General features: G+C 43.3%; 1 protein-coding gene across 2 annotated transcripts in view; it reads right to left on the bottom strand.

The window, feature by feature from the left end:
- Nucleotides 1–24643, bottom strand: part of OXCT1 (3-oxoacid CoA-transferase 1) — a 140692-nt gene that overhangs the window by 97651 nt on the left and 18398 nt on the right. For both annotated transcript variants that reach the window (XM_080680331.1, XM_080680332.1), the window contains 4 exons: nucleotides 19008–19143; nucleotides 13897–14046; nucleotides 9326–9432; nucleotides 6666–6726 (listed from right to left, as the gene is read on the bottom strand). In XM_080680331.1, coding sequence (XP_080536457.1) covers nucleotides 6666–6726; nucleotides 9326–9432; nucleotides 13897–14046; nucleotides 19008–19143 — 454 coding nt within the window. The remainder of the gene's footprint in view (nucleotides 1–6665; nucleotides 6727–9325; nucleotides 9433–13896; nucleotides 14047–19007; nucleotides 19144–24643) is intronic.

Raw genomic sequence — 24643 nt, 5'->3', positions numbered from 1 at the left:
CTTCCTTTTGTATCGTATCAAACAGCGCTCTCACCCCTTAAAAAAAACACACAAAAAAACTGGGGAGTGTTGAACTCAACAGGCCCACATGGATGAAGTAAAGAGAACCGGAACAAACAGTTTCGGGGCTGTCTTCCTCATTCTAACCAACTAACTAACTAACTGAAGTGGAGAGCTTTAACAGGTAAATACAAAAGTGCAGTGAAGGGCATTTAACATTTTGGGCTTTACCACGTTGAGTGTCAAATTTGACATTTCAGCCAAGTTCTTAAATATCATGTCTCCACATGCCAATCAGAGAATCGTGTGTGTGAATAAATTCCATACAGGTATGAGCAGCAGTTGCCTGTAAATGGATGTGTGTGCTTGAAACTGAATCTGTCTATTGACATGGCTGGAAGTATTTCTTTTAAGTGTATAGAAGCTTTCATTTTTTTCCTGTTTATACTTTTTTCCCCTCTTACTGTCTCTCTTGGAAAAATTTTGAGTTTCATGCTTTCGAAACTGCAATATCGTAAGGCATTAGCACTCTGAAGGTTAGAAATGAAAGAAATATAAGAGGAAAGGAGTTAAGTTTATCCTTTAGGCATTGTCATTTTCTCTAAAGCAGGAAGGCAGATAACCAAAGTTTCTAAAACACAAACGGTAATTGGCCTGCCTGGTGGAGAGTAAACATTCACAGACCCACTGACGGGACTGAGTCCTGGGATGAAAATCCACTGTGCTCCACCTTCCACCGGAGAGGGAAATGACAGCCCCTTCCATCACTTCTGCTGCAATAACTCATGAGGGGTTACCAACGTCACGTTCTCCAAACAGGGCCAGAGAGGCACAAAGGCCAGGACACTCCAATCTCAAAATCACATGCTTCACTCATCCAGTTGTAAAGTCAGATCGAGGCCTGACCATCTCTTGGGAACAACTGCAACATGAACTAAAAATATGAACTGTATCTCACATAGCCTCGGAAGAAGTTATGGCCGTAACTCTCAAGAAAGTTACACTCACCTAAGAATCCACCTCGCACTGAAGAAAAGAGGGTGTTGGCCGATTTTTCAAACCCACCAGGAAGGCTCCCGCCCCAATCTTTACTCTCACGACCCTCCCCGGTCCTACTGGCCAGCTGGCTGCCTGTCACAGGTACCCATCAGGCTTCCTCGATTCCCTGAGGTCTTTGCTCCAAGTCATCTCATGAGACCTGTTACTGAGCACCCTGCCCAAAACTTCAGTTCCTTCTCCTGACATTTCCTAGGCCCCTTTCTGCTTTGTTTTTCCTCTTTAACATTTAAGCCGTATCTAATCCACATATATTTTACTTATTCATTGTATCTTGTGGCAGAATGTCATGTTTCTCTGTTTTGGTCACTGCTGTACCTGCAGAACCCGGAACAGTGCCGGGCACACTAGAATCTCTGAGCTTCATTGAACTTTCCTTAAAATGTCGTTGAGTTACAACATCCGGTGCTTGTTAAAAAATAATAGAGGAGCCGAAACCGGTTTGGCTCAGTGGATAGAGCGTCAGCCTGCGGACTGAAAGGTCCCAGGTTTGATTCCGGTCAAGGGCACGTACCTTGGTTGCGGGCACATCCCCAGTAGAGGTGTGCAGGAGGCAGCTGATCGATGTTTCTCTTTCATCGATGTTTCTAGCTCTCTATCCCTCTCCTCTCTCTTCCTCTCTGTAAAAAATTAATAAAATATATTTTTTAAAAAAATAATAGAGGATGCCCAGTCAGTGTGGCCCAGTGGCTGAGCAACAACCCATGAACCAGGAGGTCACGGTTTGATTCCTGGTCAGGGTACATGCCTGGCTTGAAAGCTCAATCCCCAGTAGGGGGGTGGGGGGCTGCAGGAGGCAGCCGATCAATGACTCACTCTCCTCATTGATGTTTCTATATCTCTCTTCCTCTGTCTTCCTCGCTGAAATCCATAAAACAAAACAAAACATATTTTAAAAAAAAATAATAGAGGAGGAGAATGAATGAGCTAGGGCTGTATAGATGGGGCGGGAGAGACTGTAGATTGACAGACCCCGGAGCTGGCGGATGAGCTCAGAGGGTTCATTACACTCCTGATTACTACGGTTCACCGTCCTTCAAGTAAACATTATAAAGAAAAGGTTTAACATCATTTAACTGTCTTCTCTCCTCACCCACCAATCAGAAACAACACGTCTTTGCTCAGCAGGCCGGCAGATGATGTCCCCCTAATCTTTCCCTCAGGTTAATCATGTACAGGCATTGGCAGGCGTTGGTATAGAACACAGAAGCCATCGTCCCCACAGCTTGGCTCTCCTAACAAAAAACAGCTTAAGATATCAATATGGAAAATATGTCCAGACCTTATGACTTAGATTTTTTTTAAAAGAAAGGGATCGATGAGCACAATCTTCCTGCTAGTGGTTATCTCTGCAGGGGAGGGAGGCGGATGAAAATGCGTGCAGACCATCCTCTCCTTCTCACGTGAGGTGGGCTAACAGTGCTGAATTCATTATGACGCTTCCTAACTCACGCGGACTACATGCTGTGTGCATCAGGCACCTCATGTGTGTATATTACATATCATAGAAATCACGCTTTCACAAGTAAATATGCAACTTATAAATATATCATAATATAAGTAACTTTATTGAAGTTGTGATCATGAATATCCTGATTTTAACTAAAAGCTGAAATTAGCCAGGATATGAAAAGGCTTTGGGGAAACCTTGCTGTCTTCTGCCACCAGCCAGGCACAAGCTGGAGGAAGTCGCTGGGTGGTTTGGTGGCCGGCAGCCTCAGCAGCATCAGGTGGCGGAGTCAGACGACCTCCGCTGACAGCAAAGGCATGACGGGCTGCTCGCAAGAGACACGGTGTCAACAGTCTCCTGAGTGAAGCACCCCATCCCTCCCTGCAGTCTTTCTATTATAAGTTGCTTTTTTAATAAAAAATGTAGAAACAGATCGCTTCTCCAAGAAAACGAGGAGGGTGGAATATGCACCCAGGAGACGGGCAGGATGCGCAGGAAGTGAGGGTAGGTAACAGGAGCCGTCCCGAAGCCAAATGAATTCCCCTGGGCAGACTCGACAGTCTGGCTCTCCTTATTACACACCCAGACGCTCCCAAGCTGCTCCTGGCTGCCTTGTGAAGTTTATCAGCACAGACTTCACCCACTCAGAGGGAGGTCCAGAAATAGCACTGTCTGGCCTAAAAAGAGAAGCATCTTTCTGGCGTGTGAGCCAGTGTGTCCACCCACTTGTAATTATTTTTCCCAAGTAACTACCCGGTTCCTTAAGAGGAGAAGAATGACACAGCCAGCATCCGCTATGTCATAACCTTGTGGCGAGGCGTGCGGATGGCTCCGGGTTTTAAGAGACAGCCCTGGCCGGTATGGCTCAGTTGGTTAAGCGTTGTCCCAGGCACTGAAAGGTTGCTGGTTTGATTCCTGGTCAGAGCACATGCCCAGGTTGTGGGTTCAATCCCTGGTTGGGGTGAATATGGGAAGCAACAGATCAATGTTTCTCTCTCACATCAATGTTTCTCTCTCACCCTCTCCCTCTCCCTTCCCCTCCCTAAAATCAATAAAAACAATGTTTTTAGCCCTAGCCGGTTTGGCTCAGTGGATAGAGCGTCAACCTGCGGACTAAAGGGTCCCAGGTTCGATTCCAGCCAAGGGCACATGCCCCGGTTGCGGGCTTGATCCCCAGTGGGGGGTGTGCAGGAGGCAGCCAATCGGTGATTCTCTCTCATCATTGATGTTTCTATCTCTCTCTCCCTCTCCTCTCCCTTCCTCTCTGAAATCGATAAAAATAGATTTTTTTAAAAAATAAAATAAAAACAATGTTTTTAAAGCAAGAGACAGCCTACTTCTAAATCCAAAGCATTTTAAGATGTCTAAGGGAATCATCACTAATATTTATATATTTATACTTCTAACCTCCTTAAGTCTCAAGTGACAGGATGTGACAGGGGAAAGGTGGGAAGATGCAGCACTGTGGAGTGGCAGTGGCTTCAGGAGACAGGCTCTAACCCAGATCTGCTACTGCAAAGTCCTCCATGGCCTCCTCTATAAGAGAAAGAAGATACGCTAAGAGTTCTACAACAAAGCCTCGTCCGAGATGTAGGGTGTCGTCACTGTCACAGTTCCCACTGCTTCCGATGCTGCGGTCCCAGAATAGTCAATCACTCACCATGTTTGGGGAAATTTGTGGAAATAATTAGAGTCCAAGAGATAGACTGAAGGAACCCATAGAGGAATATTTGGTCAAAAAACTCCCTCTCTGCCCTAATCGGTTTGGCTCAGTGGATAGAGCATTGGCCTGCAGACTAAAAGGTCCAGGTTTGATTCCGGTCAAGGGCATGTACCTTGGTTGCAGGCACATACCCATTAGGAGGTGTGCAGGAGGCAGCTAATCAATGTTTCTAGCTCTCTATCCCTCTCCCTTCCTCTCTGTAAAAAATCAATAAAATATATTAAAAAAAAACAAAAACAACTCTCTCTCTTCTTGATTCCAACAGTTAGCATTGAAATGGGCTACCTCCAGATTTTTGATCTTTCAAAAGTTTGAAACATCACCCATTTGTGATGATGTGAGAGTACTTCATAAAGTAATGGAAAGAAAGCAGACACCTTGGGATCAATCTTTCTAGGGTTCCAGCCAAGATCCATGCAGCTGTGTGACATCAGGTATGTAACTTAACCTTCCTGTGTTTTCAAGTCCTCATCTGTAAAATGGGGATAATAATGGCTCCTACCTCACAGGACTATTGTGGGGATTAAAATAATAATGTACACAAGAAATACAGCAGTGCCTCATCTATACTAGATACTGGCTGATAGTAGCTACTATTATTGTTAATATTTAACAGGCAGAAGAACGTGTGTATAATTGATGCTCTCTGAAGATTCCTCTTAAATACCACACTTCCGAGACCAGGTCAGAATCACCATCGTGCCGGGGCCACTGTAAAGGAGAGCAGGACAGGGCTAGAGGGAAGGGTTATGGAACCCTGGAGGCCAACCCTGGGGTGCACAGGACATAGCACGGAAGAGGACCTGGGTCCAGGATGTTCACTATGCTCAGAATAATCCAAAGTCACAAAGTCAAAATAGACTTTTCATATCAGAAAACACCCAATCTACTCATCATTCCAGATTCCAAACTATGTCCTACTTTCGAGTTCTTACAATTCAACCTACTGGCACGTGAACCTTCTACCACGAGCATGCGGCTGACAACAATCTACTGTCTGGGGAGCTGTTTTGTTTATTTTCCTAAACTACCATGACACATTAGAGTTCACCTTGATCCTCCTAATTAAGCGCTGTCCCACAGAACTTTCCCTATCTCTGCTGATCAACACAGTAGTCAGGAGCCGTATGTGACTGCTGAAGAGACACCAAATTTTTACTGTATTTCATTGTCATCCATTTAAATTGTTAGAGTCACATGTGGCTAGGGGCTCCTATGCTGGACAGTACAGGCTAGTCAACTGGGAGTGGCTGTCAGTAGGACTATATTAAAGGGATCCTAATGAAAGCCTGGTGCTGATAGGAAAAATAAAATGGATATTAACACATCTATTTCAAACTAATTTCCCTAAATCTTTTCATTGGAATGCTGCCGGTATGGTTGATAGATCAGAGGTGTGTTCAGGACCAGGGACAGGCCTTAATCCTATTGCAGTCAAGGTCACAGGATTTGCTCTCCTCCCCCCTCCCCGCAAGAGAAACTCTCTTTCTGACATCGGCAGTGATTCTCAGACACTTGAATGTCATTTTCTGCGCTTGGAAGAAACAAGATTGGCTGAAAAGAACCAGATTATAAAAAGAAAGAAAGAAAAAAGAAAAGAAAGGACTTTACCCAGGATAATACTTAATGGCCCTCAGTACCTAGAGGAGAAATAATGACTTTGGGCAGTTTTACAAAAGGATATAAAATCAAGAGGGTTAAACCATCAATTATTTTAAGCTACGTTATAGGCCTTTCTTCAGTAATTTACAGATGTGTGCCATGACAGGTCATCAAAATGATTCAATAAGTAATTAAAAAAAATTACACAGAGAGAGTAAACCACATTATTTATTTTAAATGAAGAAACTATACCAAAGCCATTGCTAAAGAAACCACCATGCCTGGGATGAAAGTACCACATCCCCCAGCACTTTAAAAACAATACACTTCACTTTCTAAAAGAGGACTACAACGGTAACATTCGATTGTGTCAAAAATACCACCTTACCGCCTCCAGGAGATACCATTCTGGCCACTGTATGCAGGAATCAAAGAATGTCACACACAACACCACCATCTTCCCTAGAGAATCCAGTTTCTAACACAGTGAGAATGAACTTCTCCTGATACAAATAACTATTTTCCGGGGGTTCCGTCTATAAAAAGTCATGTTGGGATTGCACCCGAGAAGCTGTGTTTTACCCGAGGACCAGAGACGTTCATGAGCTGGTCCCATCACAGCCTGCTTCCCACAGCCGGAAAGCAACCATCCCAGCAAAATTTCAGCTATTGTATATTCACATCGAATCCTCCCATATCCCAAACGGAAAGGCTGTCACTGTTTGTCCTCCAAAAATGAAATGAACTGTTGTGCTTTTTCTGGAACTAACAATAATAATACAACATCAAGTTGAAAACGAACACCAGGAAAGCACCAGTCACCTCCATGCTTACCTCCACCACTGTGGTTCCCGCAGCTTTGCACATGGGCAGGTTGAAATTCCGTGCACTCTTCCTACACCAGAGGCGGAGGGAACAAGGAAATGGGGAAAGAAGACCAAAAATCAGAAGTGTCTCCTTTAACTTTAATTACAGACTAAAGGAATGTCTATAAACTAAGAACCTGTGAATCTTTTCAGAAAGAGTGTACCATATCTTCTGTCGACAAAGTTCTCTCTTTTTTTTTTTTTTTTGCTTTTTAATTTTCTTTTCAATTATAGTTTACCTTCGATTAAAGTTTTATAATTATTTCTAAGTAAAAACAATATGATACCCACTTCATTTCATTCAATTATATAGCTTTTTATAAGGTTGAGGGGCTATTTTTCATATTCAACATGCAGATTTTACACAGGAAAATAAAATGGATATTAATACATCTATTTAAATCTAATTTCCTTAAATCTTTTATTTGGGATGCTGCTTTATTTCTATAGTTGAATAGTTCACTAAACTTGCTCTATTAAAATATTAAGGGAAAGTAGCAAGTACTTTATAGGACAGGGTACAGTAATTATATTCTCTATTAAGGAGAAGCCTGCTGCTGAAATTAAGTGAAACATTCATTGGTAACTTGTGAGTCACCTGCAAAGATCATCCTGGAAAGCCAATTTCCAATGAAAGTACAACACCCACATCAGACACTGAGGCATAAAAATTTCAAGAAGGTGCCAATTTCGCTGATTGTTTTGCATTCCCAAGTTCCTACATCAGTGTACTTCCTCTAACCATAAAAATGTAAATATATGTTTGTTTCTGAGAGTATAAGTTGATAGAAAATCTTCTTTAATAAAGGGCACTAAGTCACACTATGGTTTACTGGAGCTTTCAGGCCACTGATGCCTATTTCACTGGGATTCAAGGACAGGTGTAAGGACAGGTGTGTCCTTGTGTGCTCCAAAGGCAGAGTGGCGGGAGGTGGGGGCATGCTGGGCACCCTACTTTAACATCGGCCTAGACCAGGGGTGGGCAAACTTTTTGACTCGAGGGCCACAATGAGTTCTTAAACTGGACCGGAGGGCCGGAACAAAAGCATGGATGGAGTGTTTGTGTGAACTAATATAAATTCAAAGTAAAGGAGCGGAGGGGAGAGCAAGAGAACCGGATAGAACAGCCGGATCCGGCCCGCGGGCCGTAGTTTGCCCATGGCTGGAGACAGACCTCTGCACCAGGTGTCCACTATTCTAAAGTCAGTATCTTAAGAAGTGACTTGACCATTGGTGATATGTGCTCTCATTTCACATCAAAGCTTAATGTTTAGTTGAGCCACAAGCATAAAGTCTGTGCTTAAAATAGTCCTGTGCAGTGCTTAGATCCCGGAGCCAGGCAATGGAGCACAAGATAAATTCGTGGAAATATTTTAAATAATTCATCTCCATTTGCTGCTATACAATTTCATTACTTTTTTTTTAAAATAGCAACTGAACTTTGCAAACATTACACCAAAGTGTCAAGTGCGATAGATTTGACGCAAAATGTCTTCTGTAATGGCCAAAGTTAGCTGTAATTCCAAAAACTGATTGGATTTAATAAATCAAACATAGTATAAATATTATAAGTTCTTCAGAAATTAACAAAAACAATATGAGTGGTCACTGAGAATTTAGCTGTGATCGCACAAAAGCTGCATTTGATAAAGATAAAACATTGCTAACTAAAAGCAGTAAATGACAATATTATGAGGGAAAAAAATGATTTCTATAACCTAATAGGTGAAAATTTTAATACCAAACATTTTGAAAAAGTTTTTTTTTAACTTTATGCATATATTGAAAGGTGGTATAATTTTTAAAAAACCTATATAGTCTATAAATCCAAAATATTAAATACTTAGTATTAAGCAAGCTTATGGTAATCAAAAGGTCTTCAAGTCTATTAAGCATATCTTTGGCTATGCAGTTAATGAGAATAGAAATTGAGCACTATTAAGGTTAGACTTCTAGTAGACTGCAAGAGGACCAGAAAAGGACTGACTTAAGTAATTACTAGCAGTATCTTTTCAGAACACTGAAGTAACTTGGGCATTTGAAGACAGTGCAGGTACATAACAATCTATAATAATAAAAGCGTAATATGCTAATTAGACCTGATGGCCTTCCAGACGAAGCCTGGGCTGCAAAGGAAGCCGGTGCCGGCAGCTGGGGAAAGGAAGGCCTACTCTTGCACGAATTTCATGCATTGGGCCTCTAGTATCAAAATAAAATGTAATTGTGTGCTTTTCTCATGTTTTGTAAGCATGTCAATATTGTAACGGGTCTTGGCAATTAAAATACACAGAGGAAAACATAATTTGTAAGAGACTAAATTCAAGGGTATATAGGTGCAAATACTTAACAAGCAGAGCAACTTGGACATCCACCAATCAGAACAGACTCCCACCAGTACTCCATACCAGTGAGACCACTGTTCATACACGCGCGCGCGCGCACACACACACACACACACACACACACACACGTGCACGCACTACTGTGTTTATTTTCAGCCATTTTAAAATAAAATTTTAAATACCAAACACATCAAGATATCCATTTTGTAATCATAACTTAGGAAATACTGAAATATTAAGTTGCTGAAATGCACTACATTCATCTTTTTTAAGGCCATCACACTACCTGAAAATTATGTTTCCTGCACGGTCTGCCTTCCAGGCTTTCACCAAGGCAAAATCCCCTGTAATCGCTTCCTCCAAAATAAAATGTTGGCCATTGAACTCCCTCACCTGCAGGAGACAAAGGGGGCGCTGTCAGGTATTTGCACAGCTGCTGTTTGGTTGCCATACGAGCTCTGATAAAGGCGGTAAGAGGGGCACAAACTTAGCTGGGAAAAGTTTCTCAGAGAGAGAAGAATCTAAACACCCGAAGGATGAGTGTGGTAGGCAACTGGGACTAAGTGAAAGTGCTGGAAGGAGGAACTGAGGGAACAGCATGTGCAAAGGCTCAGTGACAAGCGAGAGCTCAGTTAACCTGAGGAACTGAGCTACGACTGTGTTAGTGTTCATTTTTATTACTTGTGTGCACAGGTTACGTACTGAACGTGAAAACCTGTCCCTCTTTCCCTGTTCCCCAGGAAAAAACTACACAATGTACTGTTTATATAAATGAAATGGTTTTGCCTTACCTGGTTTGGCTCAGTGGATAGAGCGTTGGCCTGTGGACTAAAGAGTCCCAGGTTCGATTCTGGTCAAGGGCACATGCCTGGGTTGCAGGCTCAATCCCCAATAGGGGGTGTGCAGGAGGCAGCCAATCAATGATTCTCATCATTGATGTTTCAATCTCTCTCTCCCTCTTCCTTCCTTTCTGAAATCAATAAAAATATATGTAAAAAAAAAAAACAAAAAATAAATGAAATGGTTTTAAAAATCCATTCATCTCTCCTAATTAATCTTTAATCACCTGTGGAGATTTTAATTGGAATTCCTAGAATCTGTAGAGGAATTTAGAGAGAACAGACACACTATATGGTCCCACCCATAAGCATAATATTTTTTGAAGTCTCTTTTACTTCTTTCAATCATTTTGCAATTTTCACTCCAAAAGCTTTGTATGTGTTTTTAGGATTTAGTCACAGGTACCTCATAGCTTCTGATGCTACTCGGAATGTGATATTTTATTCTATTACACCTTCTCTTCTGGTCTAGTGGAATGCTATTGATTTTGTGTGTTTACTGCCGTTAGTTCTACTATGAATGGAGGGGTCGGGGTGGAGAAAGGAAGAAGCTTAAAGCAAAACTATGTCAGGGCCCTGGGAACAACGTGGAAGCTGTGCTCCGTCCATCACTAGGAGGATGGGAGCCGTTTACACACAGCACTCCATTCCCATTCCCACTGCACCCCCTAGTGGACAAACGGCATGCCTTTTATAGAAAGCTTCCGTAGCGAGTTTGGGTACATTAACTTCTTTAACCATAATATGGTTTAAAACTGAAATTCTTTCTTACACAACAGCTTCCCTAAAGACATTATCCCACCTTCCTTCTAGAAAAGATTGGATTTATGGAATAAGTGATGAATGAGGATCTTATTTAATAAAAACTTAGGCAAGTTATATAAGAGATATTTGTAAGCTGCAAATCAATTATCTAGTTTTTTTAAAGGATATTATGTATTTAAGAGTCATTACTGTGAACATCAATGATAATATTTACATATGGAGTATTTTATATACAGATCTAGAAAACTACATATAGATCTAAATATATGCTGACCCAGGGAAAAGTAAATTTTTTAAAATTGGCTTTTTAAAATTCTAATTATATCATTTCCTGATGGATCTATGCACTAGTAGTAGGTGAGTTTTAGCTATTATTCTAAAATTTTAAAACAGGGAAGGAATTGGTTTTGTCCAACTGGCTACTATACTCACTTGAAAGACTTTTGCATTTCATGGCCTCAACTGCATCTCCCCGTCCTTTCTTGAATCCACTCCAGTCCAATTTTCATCACTCCAGAAAAACCCTCTACTCTAACAGAATTACTCTTTAAAGTCACCAACGACCTCTGTGTCCAGATCCAATGTCACTTCCCAATACTCCATTACCCACCTCGGCACACTCTCTGACACAGTGGATCACACGCTCCTTTGTAAAATGTCCCATCTTTCAAATCACCAGACTCCCCTGGGTTTCCACTTCACTCACTAGACACTTTCCCATTCTTCTTTCCTGGTCCTTCAAGGCCTCTTCCCTACCTTTATAGGCAAGCTAGGTGTTCTCTCTCTGCTCTCCAGCCCTAGCACTCATCTAGTCCCAAAGACTTGAATACTATATGCCGATGCCTCTGAGTTCCCATTCCGTGTGAAGCCTACCACGTGCCTCCTCTTGGAGCATGGTGGACGTCTTCAATGCACCGGTCTCTGCCAGAGCTCTTCGCTTACCCCCATGCTCGGCCCCTCTCAATAAGCAGCATACTTGATTCTGCTTCTCTTGCACCCACCACCAATCCACCAGTAAATCCTGTTGGCTTTACTATGAATATATATCCCTATTCCAACCACTCCTCACCAATTCCACTTTATCTTCCCACCTGGATTAATACAACAGCCTCTTAATCCCTTTCACTGCTGCTGCTCTTGTTCCCTGCAAAAAAAAAAAAAAACACCTCACCTCCCAAGAGCTACAACTTGCCAAAATGTAGCTCAGATCACATCACTCCCCCCAACTTTCTGCTGGCCGCTCACCACACTCAGTAAAATCCAAACTCACGTGATCTGGCTCCTGCCTCTCTGCAACCTTCAATCCCACTGCTCTCTGCGTCACTAACTCTGTTCCAGTCTCACCACCCTGCTGTTCCACACACAGGGCAAGCCAGCCTCAGGACCTCGTCCTCCTTCTGCCTTCTGACTAGATCACAACCCCGTGATCTTTGCCCAGCTCTTTCTCCTCCTATTTTATTCAGGTCTCTACCAATGTCACCCTTCACAGTGAGGTTTCCCTACCCCTACCTGAAACACCACCTCCCTGGCCACTGATCCCTCTCTCTGTCCTGGCCCTACTTGATTGACATATGTGTTTGTCTGTTCATTCCCTGTCAGTTCCTCCACCACAGGGGGACTTGGTCTAGACCCCCTTTTCCACTATACTTACATCAGTTCCTGGCAAAGAGTGGGACCTCAACAAATATCATTGAATTAAGGAATTCACTCACTTCTTCTTCCCACAATAAGCAAGGGAAATTAAGAGCTAATAGGAGTTGTTTCAAGACAAAATTACAAAACTACTAGATTCATGCACCTGACTCAAGGCAGAAATGAACCCAGATATTCGGGACAGAGTCTAGTGTATCCTGTGTTTCCCAGGGTGAGTTAATGCTAGCGAGCCCAAGTATTAACCCAATTTTCTGTTCATCTTTATCTATATTCTTAAGATCCATTTTAATAATTAGACTTTTGCCTTTTACTTGGTCAAAAACTTTTGAAGTTTAATTAGGCATTAAAGATAGAATATCAAAAATGTCAATAAAAGCCAAGGTCACCTCGATCAGAACGGCAAGGCTCCAGGTGAAGGGCCTGCTCAGAGGACAGCAGGGCACAGGTTCGACGACCTCGTATCTTCCCTCAGAAATGGGGTGCAGAGCCAACATCTCCATAAGCAGAAAGTTGGTAAGAGAGCACCCCTTGATTCTAAGTGTTCACTTTCCTAGAGACAAGTTGAGCATTCTGCAACCTGTGCTAACTTCCTGGAGCCAGGAAGGCAGGGAGACGGGAAAGATGCTAAAAACCCAGTCATAAAATATGGGCCTGTGTATGTTTAGAAGCTGCCTCAAATCTAAGGCACCTCAAATATCTAGAGTTTATTTAATGATAAGCTTATTTAACATATTTTTCAAATTATTATTATTAATTTGTTGTTTTTCTTTATTTATTTTTTAAATATATTTTATTGCTTTTTTAAAGAGAGGAAGGGAGAGGGAGAGAGAGTTAAAAACATCAATGAGAGAGAAACATCAATCAGCTGCCTCCTGCACACCTCCCACTGGGGATGTGCCTGCAACCAAGGTACATGCCCTTGACCGGAATCGAACCTGGGACCCTTCAGTCCGCAAGCCGATGCTCTATCCACTGAGCCAAACCGGTTAGGGCTGTTGTATCTTTATTAAGTTCTTGAGGGACTAAGAGCCTGTTTGAGTTCTATGGTTTCCTAATATGTGAGCGAAGTTACCCCCATCCAGCACTTTAAACAAAACAAAGTTATTGAGCTTAAAGCTCAAGTGTGTCCAGTATACAAAATGAAGGTGATAATGTGAGCTCCCCATTCATTCCAGTACAGAATTCCATATTTTAATATTGAGGATAAACTTGTGATTTCCTTGGCTTTTTCTCATCCTTCAATTGCAGAAGAGGCCTGAGCATGAAGACTTTAATAGCATTTATATCAGGTAGCTCCTCTACTTTCCACATAAGCATAATCAGCAATTATAAAGGCTCCTACATTGGTAAAAAATTAATCTTAACTCGCACATCTTACACAGTTACAGTTTTTTCTCATGTACTTAATCTGGCTTCTCTGTGTGATTTGAATGAGTAGCAGATGCTCAGTTTTAGCTGGAAATCATACCTAATGTATTTAAGCTAGTGAATGACAGTGCTTGTTCTCACATAGAGGTGATTTTATACTGATTTCCCCAATGAGCCACCAGAACCCTGTGCTCACAGTGGGGTCGGGGGTCACTGGATGACCGCGTCCTACCTCTCGTGGCTTACTGGCAATGGCGATGCTGCCATCCTTGTTGTACTTGATCGGTGCCCCTCCTTCTTGCACCAGAGTCCCATAGCCTGTGCTGGTGTAAAAGGCAGGAACTCCAGCGCCGCCGGCACGAATCCTCTCTGCAAGTGTGCCCTACAGGTGAGCAAGCAACACCCAAGGTCAGTACGCAACCCTCTACACGCGGACACGGAGCATTCAGACACAGTGCCTACCCTCTAAAGGATTACCATTCCAAGCGGTACCTAGCATGGTAAATTGGTGTATTTCACTAACAACATATGCTAGGAGATTAATTTAAAACCATTACTGCCTCTCTAGATAACAACCTTTCTATTCTATTTTTTTCTCTTTTTTAGTGGTTTTTTTTTTTTCATTGATTTTTAGAGAGTAAGGAGGGGAGAGGAAGAGAGCAAAACATCGATATGAGAGTAACATCACTGGGTTGCCTCCTCTACACACCCTAGTTGGGGACTGAACCTGCTGCCCAGGCCTGTGTCCTGACAGGGAATCAGACTGGCAACCTTTCAGTGCATGGGATAACACCCAACCAACTGAGCCACACCAGCCAGGGCAGCCTCTCTACTCTTAATCCACGACATGTAACTGCTTATTTGCATAATCACGCTTTCAGCTTCCATGGTGCCTGCTGGCTTCTTGACAACATGTTCAACATCAGTCTATTTGCACTCTTTTTAAATAAGTTTTCAAATCTGACACATGTAACTTCAACTATATATATTAAAAAACACAAAAATAAATTCTGGGTTTTACTGTGCGCTATATGTAGGCATGACCTGAATCTTATCGTCAGTAATAATAAATGATTATTGTAGAATAATATAAAATGTTCAAACTTATCTAGAATTTATTCTAAACCATTCTCATTAAGTATTTGATCTACAATATTATCTAAGGAAAAATCCAAAGTACAACATATAGGTAAATTGGTTTTTATTTTATTTTTATTTTTTAATATACTTTTTATTGTTGATAGTATTACAGATATCATGCCTTTTCCCCACTTTACTCCCTCCTCCCAGCCCCTTACCCCTCCCCGCCATGTTTTCACTCTGCTATTGCCCGTGTCCATGGGCTATGCCTGTAAGTATACAAGTTTTTCGGTTTATCTCTTCTTATCCCCCCATCCCCACATCAAGGTATGTCAGTCTGTTCCATGCCTCCCTGCTTCAGGTCTTATTCTGTAAATTGGTTTTTAAAAGCCAAGAGTCCTTCAAATTTTGTTTCAGAGGAGAAACAGCTGTAGGCAAAGTTTCTTTGTATCTTCCATTGGTCACCTTCATCCCCCTGGTGGGTACCAATGATGTCAAACCTGATTTCCCAGCTCCCTCCCACCTCCAACTGCCTTTCCACTGAGTCTGCCAGAGGGCAATAAACTCCAACAGCACATTCCAATACCCTCTCCACCACTGAGGGCTGTGGTTACGGTCCAACTACATCCTGGTCACGCTGGACAGCTAAATGGCTAATCAGTAGTAAGAATGAGGTTAGGTATTAATGGCAGGGTGTTAATATGGTCCCAAACTGAAATCAATGTTCTACTTTAACTGGGGCCTAAACTCAAAGAAGGGACTAATGACTAGCATTTGAAACACTGAGGCATTCAAGCACGTGGGATATTCTGGGGAAGGGCGGGCTTTGGGGCTTCACTGAAAATATTTATAGATAAAACTCTTTTCTACCCTATCCAAAGGACTGAAATGATTCTACTCTGTGTTCCAGGTATTTTAAGTAACCAACGTGCACAAAAATTCAGTCCTCAAACCAGCCCTGGTTTAGAATGTGTTTTATGTCCACCCACCCTGATACTTCACTCCTTCTGTGTCCCACTGGGCAAGAGCCCGAAAACAGAATGTTTCTGCAGGCAGGACTTCTGTAGGAACCACCAAGCCCCACGTCCACCCCAAAGGGAGCCCTGATTCCCAACACTTCATCGACACGCCCTCCTGACTCTCAGGCCACCAAACAAGTTGCCACTACATTGAGGAGGGAGACCCTGACCTCTTCAGCTTAAATAAAGAATGTAAAAGAAATATTAATGAAGCTTTTCAGACCAAGATGGTAGCGTAGGCAAACGCCTGTACTCACTGCCGCCCACAACCACATCAAAATTACAACTAAAATACAGAACAACCATCATCTAGAACCACCAGAAAGCTGGCTGAATGGAAGCCCTTCAACTAGAAAAGTAAAGAAGAAAGCACACTGAGACTGGTAGGAGGTGGGGAAGCATGGAACGGGCTGGTACGGCACCCACGTGTGCTGCTTTTTTAATCGGGAGAGAGATTGTCTCTGCAGAGGCCACCAGGAGGAGCAAGGAGTCCCAGCCCCACACCAGACCTCCATCCCAGGGTCCCAGAGCTGGGAAAAGAAGTCCCTGCAAGCAGTAAGAATTATAAGCTGTAAAAACCAGTGTGGGTTGGGGCTCAGTGACACAGAAGCTGCTGGAGACCCAGCTGCTCCTCCTAAAAGGCCAGCACCACAAACTGAACTTACAAAGTCTTGCTTCCTCTGAGCTCCAGTGCCAGGGTGAGGCTCTGAGGAACACAGACACATACAAGGAGGAACTGGATTGTCTGGCATCGGGGCAGGAACTCGGAGGTGGCTTTCTTCCAGACAGAGGTGTTACAGGGATCATTGTTTCTATGCTGGGACCTCCCTAGTCACAGGGCTGACTGTCAGCTTCTGTTTGCTCCGCCTTGTTGATTCCCTGAGACCCCGCCTCATCCATTTTACAACCCCACCCAAGCTGTGTGCAGCAGCTGTTGCATATGAATGACTTGTCCTTGCTCAGGCTAAAATCTCTCAGACAAGCTGCAGCTGGGTCAGGGAGCCCCAAACCTATCAATAAAAGGCCCAAGACTGGGCACAGCACCAGCCTGCCTTGCTTCACAGCTGGGCCTCATGTGGCCACTTCCAAACCCGATACAAAGAGGAGGAATATGCAGATCTCTCTGTAGCTCCTGCTGAGTGGCTCCAGGCAGCAGCTGACTTTACTCCTCCCTGGAGACCCAAGAGCCAGTGCACCCAGTGGTCAGTGTCAGACCATACCAGATTACAACTCTACACATCCATAAGCAACACACTCAAGGGGCAGACTCAGTGAGCACCAAAGCCCCACTGAAGCAAATCCTGCTCCATAAGGGTGTCTCCTGCACAGCAGCTCTCCCACTGAAGTCACAGCTGGTCCTCACAGCCAATTGGCCTAGAGGTCAATTCCTCCCAGTGACACCAAGAGCAATCAAGGCTCAACAACAACAAAACTGTGCACACAGCCCACAAAGGGGTGCATTTAGAGTACCCACCCCAAGTGATTGGGGAGGCTGAGCCACCAGGCCCTATAGGACACCTACTACACAAGGCTACTCTACCAACTCAAGGAGACATAGCAGCTCTACTCAATACATAGAAGCAGACATAGGGAAGCAGCCAAAATGCTGAGACAAAGAAACAGGGCACAAATGAAAGAAATAGAATTAAGGGAACTACTGGATATAGAGTTCAAAACCACAGTTATGAGGTTACTCAAAAATCTTCTAGAAATTCCAAGGGACTTAATGAGACCTTCGAGGATCTTAGTTAGAATGCCAAAAAAATGGAAAAGGACCAGTCAGAAATTAAGCATACACTGACTGAAATAAAGAATAATATACAGGAATTCAACAGTAGACTAGAGGATCCTGAGAATCAAATCAGTGATTTGAAATATGAGGAAGCAAAAAACACCCAACCAGAGGAGCAAAGAGAAATAAGAATCCAGAAATATGCAGATAGTGTAAGAAGCCTCAAGCATACCAACATCTCCATTATGGGGGTACCAGAAGAAGAGAGAGAGCAAGATATTGAAAACCTATTTGAAGAAATAATGACTGAAAACTTCCCCCACCTGGTGAAATGGACTTACAAGTCCAGGAAGCACAGAGAACCCCAAACAACAGGAACCCAAAGAGGACCACACCAAGACACATCATAATTAAAATGCTCTCTTAAACACAGCAAGAGAAAAGCAGTTAGTTATCTACAAGGGAATGCCCATATGACTGTCCGCTGATTTCTCAACAGAAACTATGCAGGCCAGAAGGGAGTGGCAAGAAATATTCAAAGTGATGAATAGCAAGGACCTACAACCAAGATTACTCTACCTGGCAAAGCTATCATTTAGAATGGAAGGTCAGATAAAGAGCTTCACAAACAAGAAAAAAAAACTAAAGGAGTTCATCACCACCAAACCAGCATTATATAAAACATTAAAGGGTATTCTTTAAGAAGAGGAAGAAGAAGAAAAAGATAAAAAATATGAACAACAAAATGGCAACAAATACATACCTATCAATAATTGAATCTAAAAATCAAAGTAAACAAATAAGAAATCTAATGAACAGAATAAACTGGTCAATAACATAGAATCAGAGGCATGGAAATGGAACAAACTGGCAATTCTCAGAGGGAAGAGGAGTGGAGGGGCAGGAAGAGATTAAACAAAGATATTATATGCATATATGCATTACCTATGGACACAGACAATAGGGTGGCAAAGGCCTGGGGTGGGGCAGGACCTGGGTAGAGGGAGGCTAAGTGGGGGGAGGGGGAGGAACATCTGTAATATTAACAATAAAGATTGTTTTAAAAAAAATAAATATTAAGGAAGTTCCTTTCCCATGTATATGTCCTCTGATAAAATAAGGAGGAATGCAAAAGATATACAAGGCTAATTTTCAATAGCTCCAAAAAATGAAGGATAAGGTATCTCCACCTATAATGTAAAGATCCATATGAGTTGATCTTTATGATAACCCTCAAACATTTCAGCAAGTCCTTTTGCATGCTTCTAGTATACTTTACATTCTAGTACCAAACTTTAAAATTTATCCTGTTGCCTAGAGATTTTCATCAGAAATACCTCCTTTTTCTGTTGCATAGCAACAGAAAATATTCGATTCCAGCAATTAATAAGTGGAACCTACAAAATAGCATTCTCTCTGCCTTACCCGTCTTGCACAAAGACATTTCTAGGGGAAAAAGATACATTTTAAAACAAGTTAGTATTGTGAAAGAAAAGCAGAGAATCTTCTTACCTGAGGTGTCAGCTCTACCTCTAATTCACCAGATAAGTACTGTCGCTCAAATTCTGCATTTTCTCCCACATAGGAAGAGATCATGCGCTTTATCTGCTTGCTTCGAAGCAAAAGGCCCAAGCCAAAGTTGTCAACCCTGGAAGGAAAATGCAAGCAGCTTACAACCAAAGGGCCATCTGATGAAACACTAATGTCACTTACATTGAAAAACATGCAATTGTATTCATTTAAAGGAATCCTATCTACGAGGCATTGAACCCACCTTCTCTCTCAGCCGCCCACCACCCAAAGGGCCCTGCCAGGTGGCTATCCTTTCCTTATTTTACAGTTGAGGAAACTGAAGCTCAAAACAGTTAAGTGATTTTTTTCCCCAAGATCTTGGGTAGTGACACCAGCCAGTCCTCAAACCCACATCAATCCTACAGTCCGACCCTGCCCCTTCCATTCTTTTATTTTTTTTAAATATATTTTATTGCTTTTTTAAAGAGAGGAAGGGAGAGGGATAGAGAGTTAGAAACATCGATGAGAGAGAAACATTGATCAGCTGCCTCCTGCACACCTCATACTGGGGATGTGCCCGCAACCAAGGTACATGCCCTTGACCAGAATCAAACCTGGGACCTTTCAGTCCGCAGGCCGACACTCTATCCACTGAGCCAAACCTGATCCTGATCAGAAGATGAGCAAGAGATGGACTGGTCCCTGCCCTACGCTTCAGACCCAGGCATAAATGTAATGCCACTGTCCTTAACCTGCACTGGCCCCAAAGGAAGGCTCAGATGGAGAAAATCTTTCTGTCCAAGAACGGGGTCAGGAGCATTTTCATATTTAAAAGACAGAATAGCACTCTTGAAATATGGACCCAATTATATAAGCAACTATGAATATTTTCCTTGTATCACAGATACAGAGTGAATGATGAAGACCCACTCCAGAATCCTGGCCCTGGCATGGGAAACAGTGGAAGGGCACAGGTCTGATGATCGGTCATTAGTGACATCCAGTTGTTTGAAAGGAGGTAAGTAGGAAGGTATGGTACCCGTATGACAAACCACTGACATTTCTCCTGACCTTTTCTCCATCTTCATTCCATTCTCCATCCTCACGTACACAAGTGGCAGTTCCACTCACTGACAATCTCCTACTTTTCAAAATGTATCACTTCCAAGCTCCTAACCTCCCCCAGGCAGTTCTGACACCTGAATACTTCAAAGTAATCCAGGTGACAGCTGACTGCCAACCTTCTTCTAAATCTGTTTCATAGTCCCAGCCTTCCAATACAGAATATAATAACATTCTCACCCACACCCTTCATGGGTATAACAAACAGCCACATGATTTATTCTCACTTATTTCAAAAGAAAACTAGAGCCTAAATAACAAGTATTTTCAAATGTACTTTTGCCATATGGGGAGAATTCCCTGAAGATTAATAATACACTTATCCACTAGATGGCGCCCAAACACTAAAGAGTCTCAGTGTCTCTTGGAAAATTAGTTCTTTGGCACACTCTCATACACATAATGCTGTGTTGGGTTGGTTTATTTTTAACCTACTCCTAATTAACACCTAAGGAGGCCCTCACTTAACAATTCTGTTCCCTTAAATTCAGCTCCACCTGCAGCCTGCCGCATCTCACCTAATGGCAGCACCCCCATCCTTAGAGATCTTCAGCACAAACTAAGGGGTGATCTTTGACTTTCACACACTATGGGGACATCCTGACTCTACCTTCAAAATCTATGCAGCATCTGAGCCTGTCTCTCTCCCTCCTCTGTGACCTACACCGTCGCCTCCCTGCACACGCTTCCCTGCACACCGCAGTGACCTTCCCAGCTGCTACTCCTGGCCCCCTATGATCCTACTCGCCAAAGGACAGCCAAAAATACAGGCATAAAATAAAATGTCCGGTCATGTCCTGCTCTGCTCAACCCCTGCAATGGTATTCCCTTATTCAGAGAAAAAGCAAAGGTCTCTGGGGTGGCCGGGCCCCATGTGATGGGATGCCCGGTCCTGTCTCAACCTCACTCCTCCCAGGTCCTTCCCGCTCTGCCTCTGCTGGCCTCCTTATACTCATATCCTGCCCTGGGTCCTTCACGCTGGCCTGTCTGTGTCTCCAAACTGCACCCCCAGATCGCTGCATGGCTCACACACGCCCCCCCGCTTCCTTCACGAATCTGCCCCTCCAAGAGTCCTGCCTGGATCACTCATCTTATACCGAAACCTGCCCTCCACCTTCATGCTCCCAATCCCCCTTGCTCTTGTTCTTCGCATAGCACTGTAACCTTCTAACACACTGGAATCTTACTTATTTTGCTTTGTTTACTACTTATTGCCTGCTTCTGTCCATGGGAAGGTTAGGTCCACAAAAGCAGAGAACTTGTCCTGTTTGGTTCACGGCTGCACCCCCAGCACCTGGCTGCATGCACAATACACAGCGGGCACTAGAGCAACAACTGTTGAACGACTGACAAATGAATGACTTGCTTCACTCCCCCCTCCTCCCTGGCTCCTCTCTAATAAAAATGAGCATCATCAAGTCCTTATGCCAGAAATTTTCTATTTGCTCCCTGCGTCCCCCACCCCCACATCCATTGAGCCTGCCCTGAGCTGGGGCTGGCTGACCTGTGTGGACTGAATCCTGGGCCCTGCCCTCTGGCTTCCGGTTGGGGTCCGCCACTGCTGATGGGGTCCAGGCAATGGGAAGCACCATCAGGAGGATGGGGTGGGAGGAGAATGATGTCAGGATCTGTATTCCCCTGGCTCACTCCCTGGCTAAGCTGCAGACCCTGGATAGCCCTCTCCCTAGAGCTTTGTTCCAGGTCCCAACAGCTCCCTCCCCTCCTTCCACCAGGCACAGGGCTGCTGAGCTCTGCGGCTTACCCAGGCTGCTGGTACCCAGGCTGCTGGTACCCAGGCTGCTGGTACTGGGGCCGCTTTCCGAGTCCTGACCATTCCTCTAAACCAGTGGTTCTCAACCTTTCTAATGCCGCGACCCTTTAGTACAGTTCCTCATGTTGTGGTGACCCCCAACCATAAAATTATTTTCGTTGCTGCTTCATAACTGTAATTTTGCTACTGTTATGTATGAATCGTAATGTAAATATCTGTGTTTTCCGATGGTCACAACCCACAGGTTGAGAACCGCTAGCAGGGTTGCCTAAGACCATTGGAAAACACAGATATTTACATTACGATTCATAACAGTAGCAAAATTACAGTTATGAAGCAGCAACGAAAATAATTTTATGGTTGGGGGTCACCACAACATGAGGAACTGTATTAAAGGGTCGCGGCATTAAAAAGGTTGAGAACCACTGCACTAAACACAGTCCCTTTGGTAAGCTTTCCTCAGTTACCCAATATGAGCGTCCCACAGATATCCTCTGGATCCCTGTCTAAATTACCTCATAACATAAAATAACCCACGAAGGTGGATGTAACCCACTTGTTTTCTGCAGCATTAAATATCTGAACTCCCTCCCAGCGCACAACTCCACACCATAAACCAGAATACACTGAGTCATTCATTGACCTGGGGATTTTCCTAACCACTTTTCCATGGGTCTCTGTTTGGCTTTTCAACGCATTACACACTTGAACTTGGCCCTGTTTGAAGATGACCTCTCTGTATTTGTTGACTCTGGCTCTGGAAACCATGTGTATTTGTTGGGTTGGTTTTGTTTTTTGCTTTTCTTTTTTTTTTTTTCTTTACTTTGTTTCTGGATTAGGACCTGGCATAGCAACTAAGCAGGTCACAAGATGCTCAGCCAGGCGACTGCCCGTCTGGCGCACAGTTAGAGTGTATGCCTCCAAACACGCTGCGAGGCAGCTAAGAAAAGTGTCTTTCTTGCCTTTAATACAAAGTGAAAAAGTCAAGACCCTTCCTCACAATATAAGAGAGAAGAGAGACATCCGTGATCTTTTGCAAATGAGGAACATACTAATTTTCCTGGAGAAACATGTATTAAAGCATTTTGCAGCTTTTGTAGTAAAGGTAATTCTGGTGAACTTTCAGAGTGACTCTTGCTTGCCCTTAGCAACCAGCAACATACCTACCCAGAGAGAGTTAACCTTTTCCCTCCAACGCAACACACTCAGGTCCCAAACATGTGAGTGATTAAAGAAGTCTAAATCCAAGAATGAGTTAAAGAGATACATTCATTCATGTTCTGCAAATATTTATGAAACTGATTTTCATTTTCTGAAATCTCATTGAACTGGCTATTCTGGTCAAAATAAAGCTCTGATAAGAATGATATTGCAACCATTTACCAAACTACTTCTTGCTTACTTCCATTTTAGACATCCTTAAATCTCATTACACAAGTTATTCTTACTCTGATCATCCCAAGAGTATTAAAAGAAAGTGCTGTCTTCAGACAAAAAGGTTGATTGATGACATAGTTATATGGGAAACATGAAATTTTCTGTGAGCTGAGCACACAAGTTCAAGGGCATACCCCAGGGGAATGCTTCCAATCAGTCAAGGGGACCTAGACCTCCCTTCAGCCCGCCAGAGACACAGCTGACTCAACAAAGAAGATCTGGGAAAGCAAAGGAGTCTCCTGGTTCAACATCAGCAGTGCAGAGCCAGCCATCTTATTTGCAGAGGCCCTCACAGAACTCCTGCCCTGGCTAGGACAGCGCTGTACCCAGGTGACAGCACTGTACTCTCAGGCACAGGCACATCTATCACCAGGTAGTATTTGTTAGTCTCCCACATGGAACTGGGGCTGGTCTTGGAGTTGTCTAAACCCCCCGCCCCCCACCCCCCACCCCCCCACCCCCGCCTCAAGAACAATAATCAGGTAAACAGCCTTGTCATGAAGAAAAGGGCATTACTAGTATGACACATGCATTCTTTCCTTGGCACTGCGATTTCACTGGTTGATACACAGTTTGTTGTGAAACTTTGGATTCACAGGAGCCTGCAATTCATATGTTAAAGTCTTCCAAAAATCAATGGAAGGCACATTGTCAGTTTTTCCTGTCTTCCTAATCAATCCACATCAAACTGATCCCCAAAGAGGGTTTATCTTATCTAGACTAATAGAAGCTACTCCACAGCAAGGTAAGTGGTGCCTCAGGGCCACAGGTCTTCCTGATCATTCAAAACAAACAAATGAAACAAAAACCATCAGGAGTCCTGCGCTTTGCAAAGATTTCCAATTCAGGCAGATCTTTCCATAAAAAGAGTTTTTTTCTAAATGAGAAAATAATGATTACTTCTAATTCCAGATTCTCTCCATTTACCCAATATTTCAAACCATGTCATTGGCTCTCCTTTGAAGCAATACTAAGTTTTTCTCATACATCTGACTCAGATGGCCCAGAAAAAGCCCTCACGGCCGCAGACTGAGGGTTTACACTCCCTAATCAGGAGCATCAGCGCCTGCAAAGTACCTTCTGTGTTCCATGAAGTAGGTGATCAGTACCCACTCTGCATCAAGAACTCCTGTCTGGCTGGTGTGGGTCAGTGGTTGAGGTCACATTTCGATACCCAGTCAGGGCATATGCCCATGTTGCGGGCTCAATCCCAGTAAAGGGCATGCAGGAGGCAGCCAATCAATGATTCTCTTTCATCATTGATGTTTTTAACTCTCTCCCTCTCCCTCCCTCTCTGAAGTTAATA

The sequence above is a fragment of the Plecotus auritus genome (genome assembly GCF_963455305.1).
Source record: "Plecotus auritus genome assembly, chromosome: 7".
NCBI lineage: Eukaryota > Metazoa > Chordata > Mammalia > Chiroptera > Vespertilionidae > Plecotus > Plecotus auritus.
Note: the sequence above shows the minus strand (reverse complement) of the source record. Positions and strands in the feature narration are given on the sequence as shown.